Source organism: Cephus cinctus, unplaced genomic scaffold (assembly GCF_000341935.2).
Source record: "Cephus cinctus unplaced genomic scaffold, Ccin1 Ccin1_scaffold0022, whole genome shotgun sequence".
NCBI classification, from domain to species: domain Eukaryota; kingdom Metazoa; phylum Arthropoda; class Insecta; order Hymenoptera; family Cephidae; genus Cephus; species Cephus cinctus.
In genome coordinates, this window is record NW_014332770.1 from 59,154 (window position 1) to 75,285 (window position 16,132).

The 16,132-nt window shown below is 43.4% G+C and overlaps 1 protein-coding gene across 6 annotated transcripts in view; it reads left to right on the top strand.

The window, feature by feature from the left end:
* Positions 1–16,132, top strand: part of LOC107266580 (telomerase-binding protein EST1A) — a 75,095-nt gene that overhangs the window by 31,452 nt on the left and 27,511 nt on the right. For all 6 annotated transcript variants that reach the window (XR_003059406.1, XR_001537451.2, XM_015737197.2 and 3 more), the window contains one exon: positions 15,629–15,810. Coding sequence is in view for 4 of the 6 variants with exons in the window: in XM_015737197.2 (XP_015592683.1) it covers positions 15,629–15,810 (182 nt within the window). In the remaining 2 variants the exon portion in view is untranslated. The remainder of the gene's footprint in view (positions 1–15,628; positions 15,811–16,132) is intronic.

Consider the following 16,132-nt stretch of genomic DNA (forward strand, 5'->3'; position numbering starts at 1 on the left):
GGGGAAAGGGGGGGGGGGGGGGATGCTACATTTTACGTGACAAATGATCTGGGGTATCGTCCGATTATCGATACCTGTTATAATATTAGGAACGGGATTTATTTTTAATGAGTATAATTTTAGCTGCTCTAATTATCCTCGTAAAAAATCATTATCGTTCTCATAAAAATAATTGGGCCTCGTAAGAATCATTAGAGTTTAACGACCCGATCTCCATATTCTTACGACTTTGCCGTCTAACGCATAGGAATTGCTTGTTTGAATTTCGCGAATGAATGATAAAATTATTATGTATTTTTATTTTAATAATAAAAAAAAAGAAAAAACTCGATACGTCAATGACTATGAATCAACGTGTCTGTATAGCTGTACATATAGTGTATTGATGATCGTATGTGAATTGGTATATATACCTACGGTATGGCCAATGGGTTAATACCGATATGAGAGCCGACTCCTTTAGAAATTGCATGTTATGGGTAATTGGCAATTTCTGTAACGCGATCTTACCTGGCATCTTATCTGTATTATAGTTGTACTCCTATATTACGTATGAAAAGATCGAAGGTAGGAAGCGTAAGTAGGCTTATCGCGATGTTAATCAATAAATTTATACCACGTATACGTATGTACAGTGTACATTATACACATATATTATGTATTTAATTGAAATAACGTGGAAAAAGCTGAAGTATTTTAATCGTCGTATAGAAAGGCGCCTTTTCGTATGTAATCCAGTACAATCGGTAACGGCACTTCGCATCGGGTAACCTTGACCGAATCACTTCCACCACTTACTCTGATCTCGGACTGCGGTCGTCTAATTTTTTTTTTTTTTTATTATTCTGGTACCTAGCTATACGTACCATGGTCACGGTTGTCTCGCGGTCCCGAATCAGGGATCATATTATATCTTGTATTCAGTAATTTTTGTTTCCACGGTACCTTGTAGGTATAGGCGGATAGAAAATTTTTTTTTTTCTAATTTTTTCCCCCGTCATTTTCATGTAAAGTGCAATAACGCCTCTGGGCAAGTTTCGCGCGTTGCTCTTATCTCCGTTTTCCGTACCTCTATTTATCATACGTACTATCTTCATCGGCACTTAAGTTGGTACTCCTGCGGCCATTGGCCAGTGGGATTATTAATAGTTAATCCAGCGATACTCCGGCCGTACGATCTGCTGAACCTCTTGACCGCAGCATCCTCGCGCAAAGGAGTCGCGTATATGGAGATTGGCTCGAGAGTCTTTCGAAGACTGGAATATCCGCGGTGAGGAATTTATGAAGAGATTTTTTTTTTTTTTTTTCTTTCAGATATTTTCGCGCTATCCGGTAAACGGTATTATCCTGGCGCCATTAGAAGGTTTTCGGGTATGGAAGCAAAAAAAATTGATAGATCATCGATCTAATATAACGGTCGTTTTTAGTCGACTGGGAAATACTCAATGGAGAACTTTACAATGGCTATACCGTGTTACCTTCTGCGTCTTCTCCAATTTATTTTATTTTATTTTTTTTTATTACACCGTAATACGTTTGACCCAAACTGACCGTAAATCGTTGGCTCTCGTGATACCCGAACCCATTGGCCGTGCGTCCGTGAAATCGTAGATCGGTTGGGAAAGGTTTTCGGTGGAATTTTCGTATTTCCTATACCGGTTGTGAGAGCGACAGAGAGGGTCTTATGGGAGTTTAAGTGCGCGAGACAAGGACAGGCATAGCCGTGACCCAAATCCTGGATTAATATCCCCGTGCAGGAGAAACGACTAAGGCGATTTTTAAATGGTTAGGATTTTGGAACCGTTCGAAATACCGATATGTTGCACGATGACAGTGTCGTCTGGATTTTATTATCGAATTCACGTAATTTCACGTGTTTTTATGATTTTTTTGAAATATTACCTTTTTTATCATCATTACCGTACTTTTGGCCGTAAAGTACTCGTTCTATTGGTACTTCTCTCGTTGTAGTGGATTTTACATGTATGGGGTTACCAAAGCGATCGATATTTCCTGTCGTGAAATCTTTTCCGATCTATTTATACGTATCGGCTGAAACGAGTCGCGAATTGCAATTGACGTGGCGGCCGCTACGCGGCGCATCTCGATGGCCGCTTAATGCGCCGATATAAATGCGCACGGGTTTTGCTCTTGTCTCTTGGACTCCGGCGAATCGTTATTCCTCCTATACTCCAATGTCAATACCAATGGCCATACGCAGTTACCGATCGCCCTGTAGCTTCCTATAACGATTTTATTGGATAATCTATATCCTCAGGAAACGCCTTTTAGAACGCTTCAGAAACGCAGCCTAAGCCAGTCCCTGGGGAATGCTCGGTGCTCAGTATTATGTCGGTCGTTAGGCAGTCGCTTAACGATTCTTAAGCTTGTGTACTAGGCTTAAGTATACTATGGATTACACGTAATAAAATGGGGTCACATTAATTGGCTAATAAATGCTGGAAATTAAATATTGAATGAGTGGATGGTGACCTGCGGGAGAGAGGGTCGGGAGGGGGAGGCTGGAGGCAGATGGCGCTGTTTAAACGGTGAGAATCGTCTGTTCGTAAAATCGATAAAAAAAAGTTGTTTTACGTAATTTAATTTTTTTTATTCGAATCAATTTTAGACTTTTTTTTTGAGGGGATTAATTTGTATTTTTAAGGGAGATTGTTTCAAAATTTCAGACGATTGTTCTTCCACCTGTCGATTGGGACTGTTTAGGATCGATCGGTACATGTGGGTATCGATCACCGTGTAACGGCGTAACGTTGTTAGCGATAACAAATAGCGAGTAAAACGATCTATTAATCTCGACCAACCAGCCTCCGGCGTATCGATCTATATACCGCTATGATATCCGATATATCGATACACGTTGATATGTACATATGTTACATATGGATCGCTAACCGGCGTTCGATATTGCGTAATTTATTTCGACGTCGGGCCAATAATAAATCAATTCCGTGTAACGTCGACGCTTACGCGCCAAAGTGCCTGACCGACGTCCCGACGGCTGCAGTAACGGGTAGCGGTACATTCGATCCGAATCCATTGCTCGATCGGTTCTTAGCTTTTTTTCATCGATCCGATCGTCATTCTCAAATAAATTGGCCGTTTAAAATAAAAGCTCAACGGTCATAAGCAAAAACCTAAAAATCGTCAGATTTACGTGTTACAGATTCAATTTCCAATTTAATTGCAGGTAACAAGTTTAAAAAAAAAAATTCAAAAATATTTCATCAAATTATATTGTCATGATCGTTATTATGCATTACGCGGAAATTTTCAAAAAAAAATATATTAATATTCCAAAAAATATTTCTAACGACCAACTAATACACAGGCTTATAGTCTTATGAGCTGCATCGTTCACTATACGTACGTACGGGTATACGCGCGTTGGATAGGCTGCGCCGCGACGCCTTTGGCTGTCGGAAGCGTCTGGCTGAGCGTGCCATTAGAATTAATGCTATAATAACGGGGAATCGGTGATTATTAAATTAAATTATTGTAATGCAGCCACCGGGCACGTACGAGCAACATGGCTGACATGTGAGGCTTTAGCGTTTGCTCATAGCAAATGCCGACGTCGTAATACCCGAGGATCATGCGAGGCTGAGCGGATGTAACGACGAGATGGAACAGCCTGACAAAAGCTTCACAGAGTCACATAGACGATACATAAAGAGAGAAGGTTCGACGAGCATGCGCGTAAGCGGAGGGATGAAAAAACGCGGCGAGAAAAAAGCACGGGAAAAGACTGGGGTGAAAGCAAAAAAAAATTAGGCCTCGCGTACGTATATCAGGCAGCACGCGTGGGCCCACGTATGTATAAGAATACGCCGATTACGCCTTTGGGCCGTGAACTCTCGTAAGGGCCGTTATTAAGTTTCTGTTTCTGTAACTGTTTATCGAGGCAAAGTAAACGTGGCGTCCGTTCGCCTTAGGGTCAGCCTATTTGCCCGTTCTCTTTGCACTGCTCGTACACACCCTTCCCTCGACGCTACCTCTGACCGGGACCGACGCCCTTGAGTCAGTTGGGTGTATGGGCTCAAACGCGAGACAAGGCCTCAAGGCGTTCGTTGGTATATCTATGTGTGTATATATATATATATATATGTCCATCCCTTTATCTCTTTAGCTCGGCGTTCATGTTTGCCACTGAGGCGCGAATTACGAGCTTCCCTTCTGTCAATATGTCAGCCGGATATTTCTACGAGCGTCTCTTAAGGCTACATAGACGGTGTGAAAAACACATGACTCTGAAAGATTCATCCATCCTCCCTCCCGCCCCTTTCACTGTGTACATTAGATAGGTCTGCGAGGACGTCAAAGGCAGCATCCTCTTTACCGGAGAATCTCAAGGATGATGTGTCATGGGTATATATATATATATATATATATATATATATATTTTAGAGTCTTATTGAAAAATGGTCATTTTCGTTTGGCCTTGTTCGTATTCTTTTTTGACATTTTTTTTTTCACATTCAACATTTTCTCTTCCTGGATTCTTTTTCGGGTTGTTATAACACTGGGAGCCTCCTGTTCGGGTAACCGACGTTCCTGGTAACCTGGGTACGTGGGCGCGATTCCTGAGGCTTGCGAGAGTCTGCTAGGCGCACTCTTATCCTCTCTCTCTCTCTCTCTCTCTCTCTCTCTCTCTCTCTCTCTCTCTCTCTGTCGAATGCATCGTGCATCGCTAAGAAAAATTGCACTGCCAGTCGTCCTTGCCCTCGCCGCTCGGCCCACGTCAAGGCCACCTCGCTCCGGGCGCAATGCACCCGCTCATCTAATGCACTAAGACGTCCCACCTCGTCTCCTTATAGCTCGAGCAAGCTCAGTCTTCTGCCATGTGTCTGCCCTTCTTCGTCTTTCACGTCTTCCGCGTATCCTCTCTACCTTTTCTCTTACCCTTTCCTCTCGCGTACAAGGGAGCACAAGGGGAGTGCTCCCCCCCTCGGATTTCCTCCCCCCTATCCCCCCATCCAACAGCACCTCCTACCCTCAGCTTACTCGCGTGCATGCACTTCCAACCCGTTGCACCGCGACAGCTAGTCGCTCCCGCTGGATGCTGCAGTTGCAGCACCACTCTCGCGAGAGTGCATCAGCTCGCAATCGCTATAAATAGACCGCTGATGGTATTTTTAACCACCGGTCAACGGCGGGAACGCTGCCGAGAGTCATGGAAGATGCTGGGGTGGTCCATGGCACCGTCGTCTCATTGACCGATCTCGAAACTGTAACTTTTAAATTTATTCCACTCGGACAGTCTCGTATGCCCCGAGCTGCGACGGTTTATGGTAATACAGATCATGGACCAAAATTTTATATGGACGCGTTTTGCTGGATGCTGGGTCCGGATAGCTTTGCTACGTGAGATCTTTCTTATTTCAATCTCTACTGAACTCTCAATGTCCTCTGTACGTCTTTGTCTCTTCGTCTTGATCCGGCTCTCGTTTTCTCTCACTAGCTTCCTTTTCCTTTTTCCACTCCCCTCCCCCCCCTCTCTCTCTCTCTCTCTCTCTGCTCCCTGGTCTCCGGAGCCACCGGGCCCTGCTCTCTGGAGCATGACGAGCAGGCGTTGATTAGACCCCTTCTCTAGCTCCACCTCAGCTTCTTCTTCCACGGCTCCCTTTTTATCCTAGCTGTGACCTTGCGAAGGTCGGGTGAACGAACAGCCAGGCCGGCTAAGAGACCGGACGGGAATCGTCGACCTGAGCCTGAGAGCGAGTATTCCGGGGGACTCGCATCGCGCCAACCAGGTTCGCTGGAAGCCTTAATGCAACCAACTCCAGCAATCATTATTAGCCTGCCTGCTAGCCTACGCTATCAGCCGACCATAGTGGCGCAACGTACAAAACAAGGGCCCGACCCACGCGAAATCGTCTACGTCGTTACTCTACGAAGTTCGCTAGACTTATCGTACCTGCGATAAGGATCCTCGTGATCTGATCTCGGCAACTGGAGCCGTTCACGTGAATGTCCATTAATTATTGCTTCTCCGTATAAGACAGTGCAATTTCGGCTTAATTTATGCTAACGCTCGATATAGATCCCATTACCAACATGTACCGACTATCGATCACAGGATCGTCCCCGACAAGACACTCGGCAACGATGATAACAGTTCGAATATCCATACCGATAACGTTCACGATCCGAACTAATTCAAAATTAATCGGTATCCTCACCGTATTGCCGATCCCTTAACGATCTTGTAAACGATAATTAAATCCTGTAGGTAATCGCATACGAATTAAACGACCCGTGGGTAATCAGGATACCGATCAGCTTATCTCGTGCGCCAAAATCTAATTAGGACTCGATAACACGATTTCGGAAATGATCGATATATTTTTTTTTGACAGACATTTTTTCCACACTTTTTTTTTTACCGTCACTCTATCGGCAGATCACGATTATTACATACCCAAGTCGATCATCCCCAATCCGTACAAGAGTTCATCTCCAGATACGATAACATGGTCCAGGATCGCGTCGGCTGGTTTTGAAGGGTCCTGTACGTATATTCACATGCGAAATTGTTCGTACACGTTGAACGATGTAATTTATAAAATTTTGACCTCGCCATATTTTAATGTCCCGACGGCGCAAAATCTCACGTCAAACAACAGTCCCACACATGGGAGATAATATCTTGGTGTGTTAACATAGTCCTTTTCGTACGTCATATGTGATGTGCCGGGTGATGTTTAATTCAGATGCATAGGCTACAACGGCGATGAGTATATATATATATTTATGTACACGCGAGAGATGAGGAACAAAAATGATGGACGGCATACATTTCCCACACGTGACACGTATCAGTCATCGTGTCAGGATTTCTTATCAGTTGGTTTGATCTCGCGTGAATATAATGTTACATGCTTAATGTCCCGATCCGAGTACTGTTATGTCAGTTCACCCAGGAGAAATCAGCAGTTTGTCAGGCGGGCACGTTCGACGACGTCTTTATACACGTTACATGCATCACGTGTGTTTATCCCTATGACATATACACATATGTGTAACCTTGAAACTTCTCGCGACGCTTACACGAGTCTCTCCTATTAGCGACCATTGCGCACCTGTCTCTTCCACTTGTGTCGATCTCGCATGTCAAACCCTTCGACGTCATATCGATGCATGCTATGCAAAGATACCACGTGTTGGTATATGGAAATATTTGGTATATTCCGTAGGTGACGTCGATGTAATATTTTGGATTAAAAAAATTTTTTGGGATTTTTTTTTTTTAACAAAAAATTATTCATTTGCAAAATTAGTTTGGTACGAGTTTTTCTATGCGATCTACGTATACGTAAGGGATCGATGTGACCAGTTTCCATGTGACTCGAACGGACTGTCATTATCGCGTGGTTCACTCTCACTTCTAGTGGCGTCGCTGCTGTCGCTTTTCAACGCAGCGAAATAACCGCTCAACCACTTCAAAACAAGTCGTAATTCATCTAGCCAGGAATAGCCACGGCAATGACGCTCCTTTCGTTTCTTCTTCTTTTAGCTCCAGCCTCTCCTCTTCTTGCTTCTTCTTCCTTCCTCCCGTCGCCCCCTTGCCTCATCCATGTCATCTTCCCTGTCATCTCGTTTCCATCCTACCGGTTTTACTCTCGATCCAATTTTTGTTCCGTATGTCTGAAATTTAGTAAGCGCCAGTAATTCCCATTTGCACTGTCATATCTGTCAACTGTCAAAAAAAAATCCGTTGAACGACAAAAAATCGTATACGAAAGAAAATCCAAAATTCGATTCTGAGTGCAATTGGAGATAGGATGAAATTGGTGAAATTTTTTTTAATTTTTTACACTATAGCAATGGTATTGGTTCGTGTATCATCGGCAATGTTCGGTCGTAATCGGCGATCGATATGATTTTCACGGATCAAGAGGTGTCTTCGTTCCCTCTAGCAGTTTTGCAGGACAAGAAGAAGAAAAAAAGTCAGCGTAATCAGGTTGTTTCCAAACGAGGTGTTCTTCGCTCGTTTCAATTGCTCCATAAATTCATCGGTTGCCCGTCGCGTCGCCGTGGCAGCGTCCGCGTCGCGACGTCGAGGCCACCTCGAGCCAGTGACACTATCCGTGCATAGGGGGTTGCAGAGTAGATACGCTTTACCTTTGTATTTGCATGCGCCTTCCCCGACGGCTACTTCGGTCCAGTATATTCAAGTTTTTAAAAAAAAAAGGACAGCGTCGCTCACTTCGGACTCGCCTTTACGACCGTTAAAATACAACTTCCTGCGTGTACGCGGATAATAACTATGACTGCTTGGCGCAAAGACTTGATCTGGCTGTACCGTCTATGGGATTAACGATGCATTGCAACTACCCCGTGGCACAGGTTAAAAACTAGTACTTACCAGTACCTAACAGGTATACCTATATATCATACTAAAATCCTAATGATGAATCATCCCTCCCCCCTTTTTTTTTAATACCACCCATTAAAAATCCTCAAACCTGTCATATTTCAATCTCCAAGGATTTCCACCGATAATCCCACGGCTCATTAATAATCTTAGCATTGATAAGAATTGATTAGAAAAAACAAGCGAAAAAAGAAAACATTAATTCCCATGTAAAGTCATCCTGCCGTCTTCAACGGAGCGAAGTCAACTACTCGTCGCTACGACTTAAATCCTGTATATACCGTCTCTGGTAATCATATGCAAGTACCTACTGGTACACGGGTAATACCGTACAGCATCCCCCTTTGGTCCATGAATCTCGAGACAGCTCGCGCCATGTTCAAGCAGCTCGGACGTCGCGACCGCGCACGAGGTTATTAGGCATGCAGATTGCCTGTCGGTCGGGACCTGGAGGATGTAGAATCATACGCAAGCTCCATTCGCCGTGAAGATGCGCCTTGAGGATTATTCATCGGACACTGCAAATACTTGAACCGGCCGCCTGCCGGCAATACAGAGTCTGGCGCGTCTTCATAGGACGACGCTGATGTTCACTCTTTACATTGTATTCGAGCACGCGCTATTCCTGCCTCTTCGGCTTCCGTCTCTTCGTTCTTCGTCCTCTTCCTCCTCTTCGTCATTTCACGTCTCGGACGTACTCGATGACTTCCTACTCGACTGCCTGTATTTATGCTTCAGCTACCAATTTACATACGCGGATCTTGTACTCAATTGTATCGCCCTAATCGTAAAGCTTAATTCCTATGCTTGCGTCTTTTTTTCCTCGTATGCTAATATGCTAAACCCAGCTGCTACGCCTGGTCGTCCGAATCCAACTGGATTCAGCTGGTCCGCTGGTCATTCGGTTGGCTGATTGTGATTCTGCACTTGGATGAATATGCATGAGTGACTGGGTCGTTCGTAACATCGTTCTCTGCCGTACATCAGCCGCAGACCGTCAATTCGCCATAGTCGTATGTACGTATGTATATGGGATTTTCATATATGTACCAGTTTTTTTATTTTCGTCCCTTTATACTTGTTATTTGCATAAGGTAGGTTTACGAGAAAAATTTATGTTACGTAATATCGTTAAATTTTTCTTATCTGCCTTTTGCCGTTATGATATTTGGGGGGGAGTTATGGAATACACAAGACAGTCAATGAGATGAAAAAGTGGATTAGGATCTTTTATGAGATGTTTGAGAGTTTATGAACTTTGAGCTTAACTTCCGGTAGCTTCTTTTATCCTAACGGAAGAGCCTTGTCTGGCTGTCATATTTTATTCGGATTTCATTTCCGGTATTATTCGATCTTTTTTTTTTTAAGCTTTGATTGTCTCACGTTTCTTTCTTGTCACAGCCGTCCGTTCGCTGTCGCAGTATTATTTTTACTTTCAGTATCCACCTTGTCACGCGACGAATTGCCTGTCATTGGCTTATTGTCGCAGTCGGGATGCGCTCGTGCAGAAATACGAACGGATCGAATCGATCGTTCACGATGGATTCTGCGTTTCCTCGAGTTTCCCATCTTTCTACGGCGTAACTCGTATCCTGGATATTCAATTTTTCTCTTTGTCTCGCGATTCTTCGACTTCCATCAGGATAATGAAATTCCCACGAAGCACTTGGGCGGTGTAGTTGAAAATTTTTGTAAATTTTCTTCAGGCCTGGTCGCGACGTCAGAAGAGTCCTTACGAAAAAGAAAATCGATCACCTCGACCATCAAGTATTTACGGAATAATCCGACTCACGTCCCTTGCCAGAAACTTCCGCGCGGCGGCGCTGCGATCGCCCCTCGTAAGACCTTAACCCGTAATAAACAATGACACTTATAATATAACGGAGATATTAGCGTTATCTATTAGCTACACGTTATGCAAATAATCACGTGGGCGTTCGTGGTGAACGAGCCTGTACGTTAATTCTTCCTATAACTAAGCATATAATAACGCAGAATAACAAGTGAGGTTAACGATCGCGTATGGGAATATGAGAAATTTTCGTTGAACCATTCAAATATTAATGAACATAACATCGAGTTTATTATCAAATATCAGAATACCGATAACAATAATTATCTATAGTGACTTAACGACCCTTTTTTTTTAAATTTAATATTATTTAACCGTTCAAAAACAAAAAGGTCTGTACCCGCTTTTACGAGTCTACAGGGCGTGGACGTCTCGACGCCCAGCGCCGACACGGCGAACGGCTGCCCTGTAATCAGTCAGAAATATTTCACACGTTTAAACGAGCGACCTTCGACTGAAACTGGTCGGCTTTTTTTTTTTAACGGAAAAAAATATACAAATTAGGTAAAACGTTAATTAACCTGTGTCGGATATCGATTCCGGATACCAGTATGATTTCGAGTCACATTAGTCCGAAGATTAAAGATCTATAAGAGAACGACGTTATTATTAATTAATTAACCCAATTAAATATATCCAATTAAATAACGTCTATTATTATCATTATAAATTCACCGTAATTCCAACGAATGAATTATTCCGACAATCTTACAGCTGGTAACTGCTGGAATGTCGGCTGAAAGATCATCAATGCCAGAAACAGAAGAAGCGCAGGCTTGCGTGCCCCTGATGACTGGCGTGATGCAAAATTCCCTAGTGACTTTTTTGCCGTCGTTAAACTTACTCGGCGATTCACATAATTAAAGGTAAAACCGTGGAGACGTATTCTCATCCACCCTTGGCACCAGTTGATTTTACATTTGTCTACGTCATTTTCTTCGGCCGTCCCTTCGCGGTGACGTTGATATTCTCCAGGCCGTCCAGGCTCTCCGACTTCGTAAACAACGAACCACCAGGTCCCTGAGAATCGGGATGACTCCTCGTAATAGAAACCTGACCTCATCTACGTGAAAAAGTCAGAATCACGTCGGGCGACCTCCCAAGGTCACACGAAGGTCGTGCATTGAGCTCGTCCTCCCAGCAGAAGGTGTTCACCAGCTGTTAAGCTCCTCAAACGTTTTACCTTCTCCCTTCTCTTGCTCCCGGATTTCTATTTCTTCTTGCTAAATGGTTTCGCACCTTAACCTAACCTAACCTAATATACCTAGTCGAGCTTCAGCAGCGCACTGACTCGGTGACTCATTCGCCAATTATAGTTCTTCGTAGTTAGGTACCCCTATACACTATACATATATATAGGTACTAAAAAATAATTAGTAATTGGCATAACGAATAAAAGTTTTTCTTCCTATAAAATTTCTTCGTGCATGTCTATTTCAAGATGGCGTACCTTATCCGTACGAAGGAAACCTGTAACCAGAGAGTATTTTGTATCGAATCACTTATAGAATTACGTCATGCCGGTGTTAAGCTCTCCCGAAGAAAACCAGTTTCGCGATAACTCTTATCAGTTCACGTGAGACCTGGTCCACCCTTGGCAAAAATATATTCAAGGACTCTTACAGGACACGCGGGGTCCGGAAACGGGTATTTCCAACCGGAAGTCGTGATCAGGATTAATTAGGACGACAGTAGCAGTCGGCCAATCGTTACTCCGAGTTAGGCCGGAGGGAAGAAAAAGCGTATACGAAGAACTGCGATGATTCGAAAGGGAGAATAGTAACAGTGATGACGATAGTGTGGAATAATAATAAGAGTAACCGGACCGAAATGCTACGAAGTAAAAGAGATGAAGATCTTGACGCGTTGCCACACGTGCCATTACCGCCTTTCGTAATCGTAATTTCGATAACTGTAACCGCCGCAGTGGCTCACGGTTTTCTTATTATAACAGTATAATCCCATTACGCATTGGCCCGACTCCGCGGATGCCTTCTGGCAACGTTATCTGTTGTTCTGTATGGCAGATATATTATCTCGATAGAATTTTTTTTTTTTTTTTTTTCGTTCACGCTAATAAAATTACACCTATGGGAAAGGAATTTCTGGCTAAGTCTCTCTATGAGTGTCCTGACTATTTCTCCTGTAAGTGCCGTAACGTTAGTTGCGACGTGGTGGCCACAGAGGGCGCCACCGTTAGTTCTGTATAAGAATTTCTAATGAGATCTGACTCTGTACTATCTATTTCTTGGGTAACAATTTACGGACACGTTTCACTATACAGGGTGAGAAGGATAATTCTTCATCGAATTCCTTAATAGGGAGGAAGCGCGTACGACGGCGTCCACGGGAGGAGACAGGCTGTGCTAGTATGACTTTGTGGTGGGGAGAAAAAAAAAAGAAACGAAGAAGAGATGCATCGGGAAAAATAAAAGAGAAAAAAGAAAGAAAACGATAATCGAGATTAGATAGAGAGCGTCCGAGAAACCTGTCCAGCCTTGCGAGTATATAGTCTGTTTCCCGTTGGCAGCACTGAGTGCACTTTACGTGTATATATACGTATATTCCAAGGGGTTGTCAGGTATCTGATAACGGTTTGGAGGGACGATGGATTTTCTAGTGATATCGGCAGGGTGGATATCTATATATTTTTTTTATTCTATGGACCACACGAACAATGGCGGTAGCAGTGACGGACAGGGGGGGTGGTTAATGGGGGTCGAGTAAATCGAATGAGATGAAAAGGAAAGAATGAAATGAAAGAAACTCTATTGATTATTGGGTCTGGTAATAAGCACGTGGATCGGTAAGGTTGGTATTATTGACAGGAGGCGGACTGATGCGGTTCCCTTGGTGTTAGGCGAATGGTTGCTATAGGGGGGCGTGTTAAGGGTGGATGAAACAGCATGGGCTTTCAGGATGAATTATTACACGCAGCTATGTATATACGTGTATATATATATTGATGAACGTAAATACGAAATCGATTTATCGATTTAACATAGTATCGACCGCTTATCGATTATCACCCATATGCCGTACTTGCATAGGGACTTTTCGTCCCATATATATTATCGTGCGCCAAAGCGTAACTGAAACGCACGTATTATTATACGCGCGAAAGTGTACACGAACAGACTATGTGTCCCAGGCTAACCGAATTATTTCCGCAGCTGACTAACTCGATTTCCGCCGGTTTTTGCACGTTGATCGAGTTAATATCTGCACGGGAAATGAAAGGCCTGACCTACCCCTCCAGACCTCATTAGGCAACGCCTACTAGTTTTCAACCCTCCGTAGCCCAGGGGGTAGTTTGTTACTTGAATGTATTTATATGTATATACACATATCTACTTCCATAGGTACCAACCCTTATATTCGTCTAGGTACATACCAGTTAGTAACGTACTAGAATATGGGTACCCGGTAGCCGATAGTAAACTACCCTTCAGGGAGTCGTAGGCGACTTTTCTCAACGTTAATGGCTGAGTGCGACCCCATAAGGAAGTAGTAACTTAATTTCAGGCTCGTAACTATTGCGACCCCCGGTATAGAGATACGTGCGCAGGGTTAAGTAAATAGTTGATGATTTGTCGAAAAAAAAAAAGAAAAAAAAATTAATTAATTGAAAAAAAATTTTGACAACAGGCAAAACAAAACCGGATATCCGAGACTCGCACGTAAGTTAATTCCCAAAGGGTGGAAGAAGGTTTGACGATATACGGCATAACTCACGCCTTGGCTAATGATCGCATTAGCAATTAGTCAAGCCCTCGAATAAATCACGTCCAACTAATTACCCTTTACACTCCCAATACCACAGGACCACACAGACCTCCCCATACGACCTCACGGTTAAACGCTAATTATTATCCTTGGCTCGTAATAAATTAATGTTCCGGGCCTTTAGATATTCTCGGACGCACCGCGCATGCGCGGTACTCGACATCGGACAAACTGCTCCAAACAAACGAGACACCTTGTATGAGGTGTGTGAAATTTTTTTTTTTTTCGAACAAAAATAATAATTACTCCTATGGACCTTAGGACCTTAATTTTTAATACGTGCCAAATTTTACGTATGAAATAATTTTTTTTTTCTATCCATATTTAAATGTCACCGTTTACATGAATTGAGAGCCTCTGTATACTGGGTAGAACAATAACGATCATCTCCGAACCCTTAACAGAGGAGAGCGAACGATGAAGAATCCTCGGGAAAGGGATACGTGAGAATCTGACAGTCCTGCACCCCCGGCCCCCCTGTCCACCCCCCTGCTCCTCTTACTTCCCTTTTATTCCTTTCGACTCCTTTCGATCTTTTCCATCGGGTTGTCGATCATTCTCCGTGGCCATTAGTCATGCTGACCTCAGGCCCCGGGCCGCCCTTCAATCAAACTCCAAGCGTCTATAGTACAGTGTAAAGATATCATGTATAACGGATTAGGGTACGGTATACAGGACGCCATATAAATGATAGTATAGACGAAATAGGGTGGCGTGAAAGAAAAGAGAATAGTGGTCCAGGGTGTGCGAGGTTAATTTTTAACACCTGTTGGACTCCCAGTGATCCCCGTGGGATAAAATACAAGTATGATCGAGTATATCGATATAATCACTCTTATCTATCCTGAGGTTTCGTTCTTTCTTATCTTCGATAAATCCTTGCTCGTCCGGTGCATTGATTTTTTATTGTATTTTTCAATTTTCTTTAGGCAGTCTACAAGTCACCTATGGTACGTGCAAGGTAACTTATGCAAAGAATCGAACGGTTCCGCTGCTGATAAAAACGGTCTCCGGCAGTCCGGACAGCGTCGCGTCAATAAAGCTGGAATGGCCACGGTGAAAAATCGAATTAAAATCTTTAATAAAGTCAGGAGCTAATTAAGAGCTAATTAATTAAATTAATTGGAATCTCTTAAATCCCAGAATAGATTCCCGTTGTTGAAACACCTTAACTTCCACAGAATGGTACTCTTCCCTCTTGTTGCCAGAGCGAGATAGACTTTTGTATAAGGGTTCCAAGTCTGGCTGTTCCATATTTTTACTGTCGGATGCTGCGAATGGTTTATCGATTATTACCACGGAGCAGGGAGTCGTGGGGAAAAAAGCCATGATGCATTTTGTCGACCCTTAAGTCACGTAGGCTACCGTGGAACGTGTAACGACGTAGATCGTCAATATCGAATAGATTGCAGTATGGCGCCTGCATCATCTCCGTAACGTGAACAGCTACTGGATCTCAGAATAATCTTGATGAAATTGCATACTGCACTTCCGAGTGCATCCAAGTTGCATCTGTATATAAAAAGTGACATTGTTTACAATCGAAAAAAAAAAAAAATAAATCAATTAAAAACCAACTCTTATTCCTGTTGCAGATTCTCAGCTGGAGCAGGGTTACAGATCAGAGGTCCAGGAGAGGGCGCTGGTGGTGTCTCTGCAGATGTTCAACCTGATCCTGGAGAGAGTGGTATCCTTGCTGAAGAGTCAATTGGACAACGACGAAAAACCGAATCTGATAGTAGGCGAGGACATGCAGGTCCTGTTGCCGTCTATTAAGGTTGGGATTATTATTTATTTAATTAATAATAAAAATAATCCTCACATCATCCCTTCAGTGCATCTTTAGGGTTCTTTTTTTTTCTACGTCTCCTTATCGTCGCACTTATCACGCACGCGCGTACAAGGATTTATGAAGCAAGGATCCCTCGCACACCCACGCCTTACCACCGGTGGCCAATGTCAAGTACCGGAGGCTGCATCTTGTACCGTCTCATTATGCAACCGACGGGATTAATGCACCCATCCTTTGGAAGCTGCAGCGCGATGCACCCAAGACAAGTAGAGTCTATCGATAAAGGTCAGACCAGTAGGTGTGACTA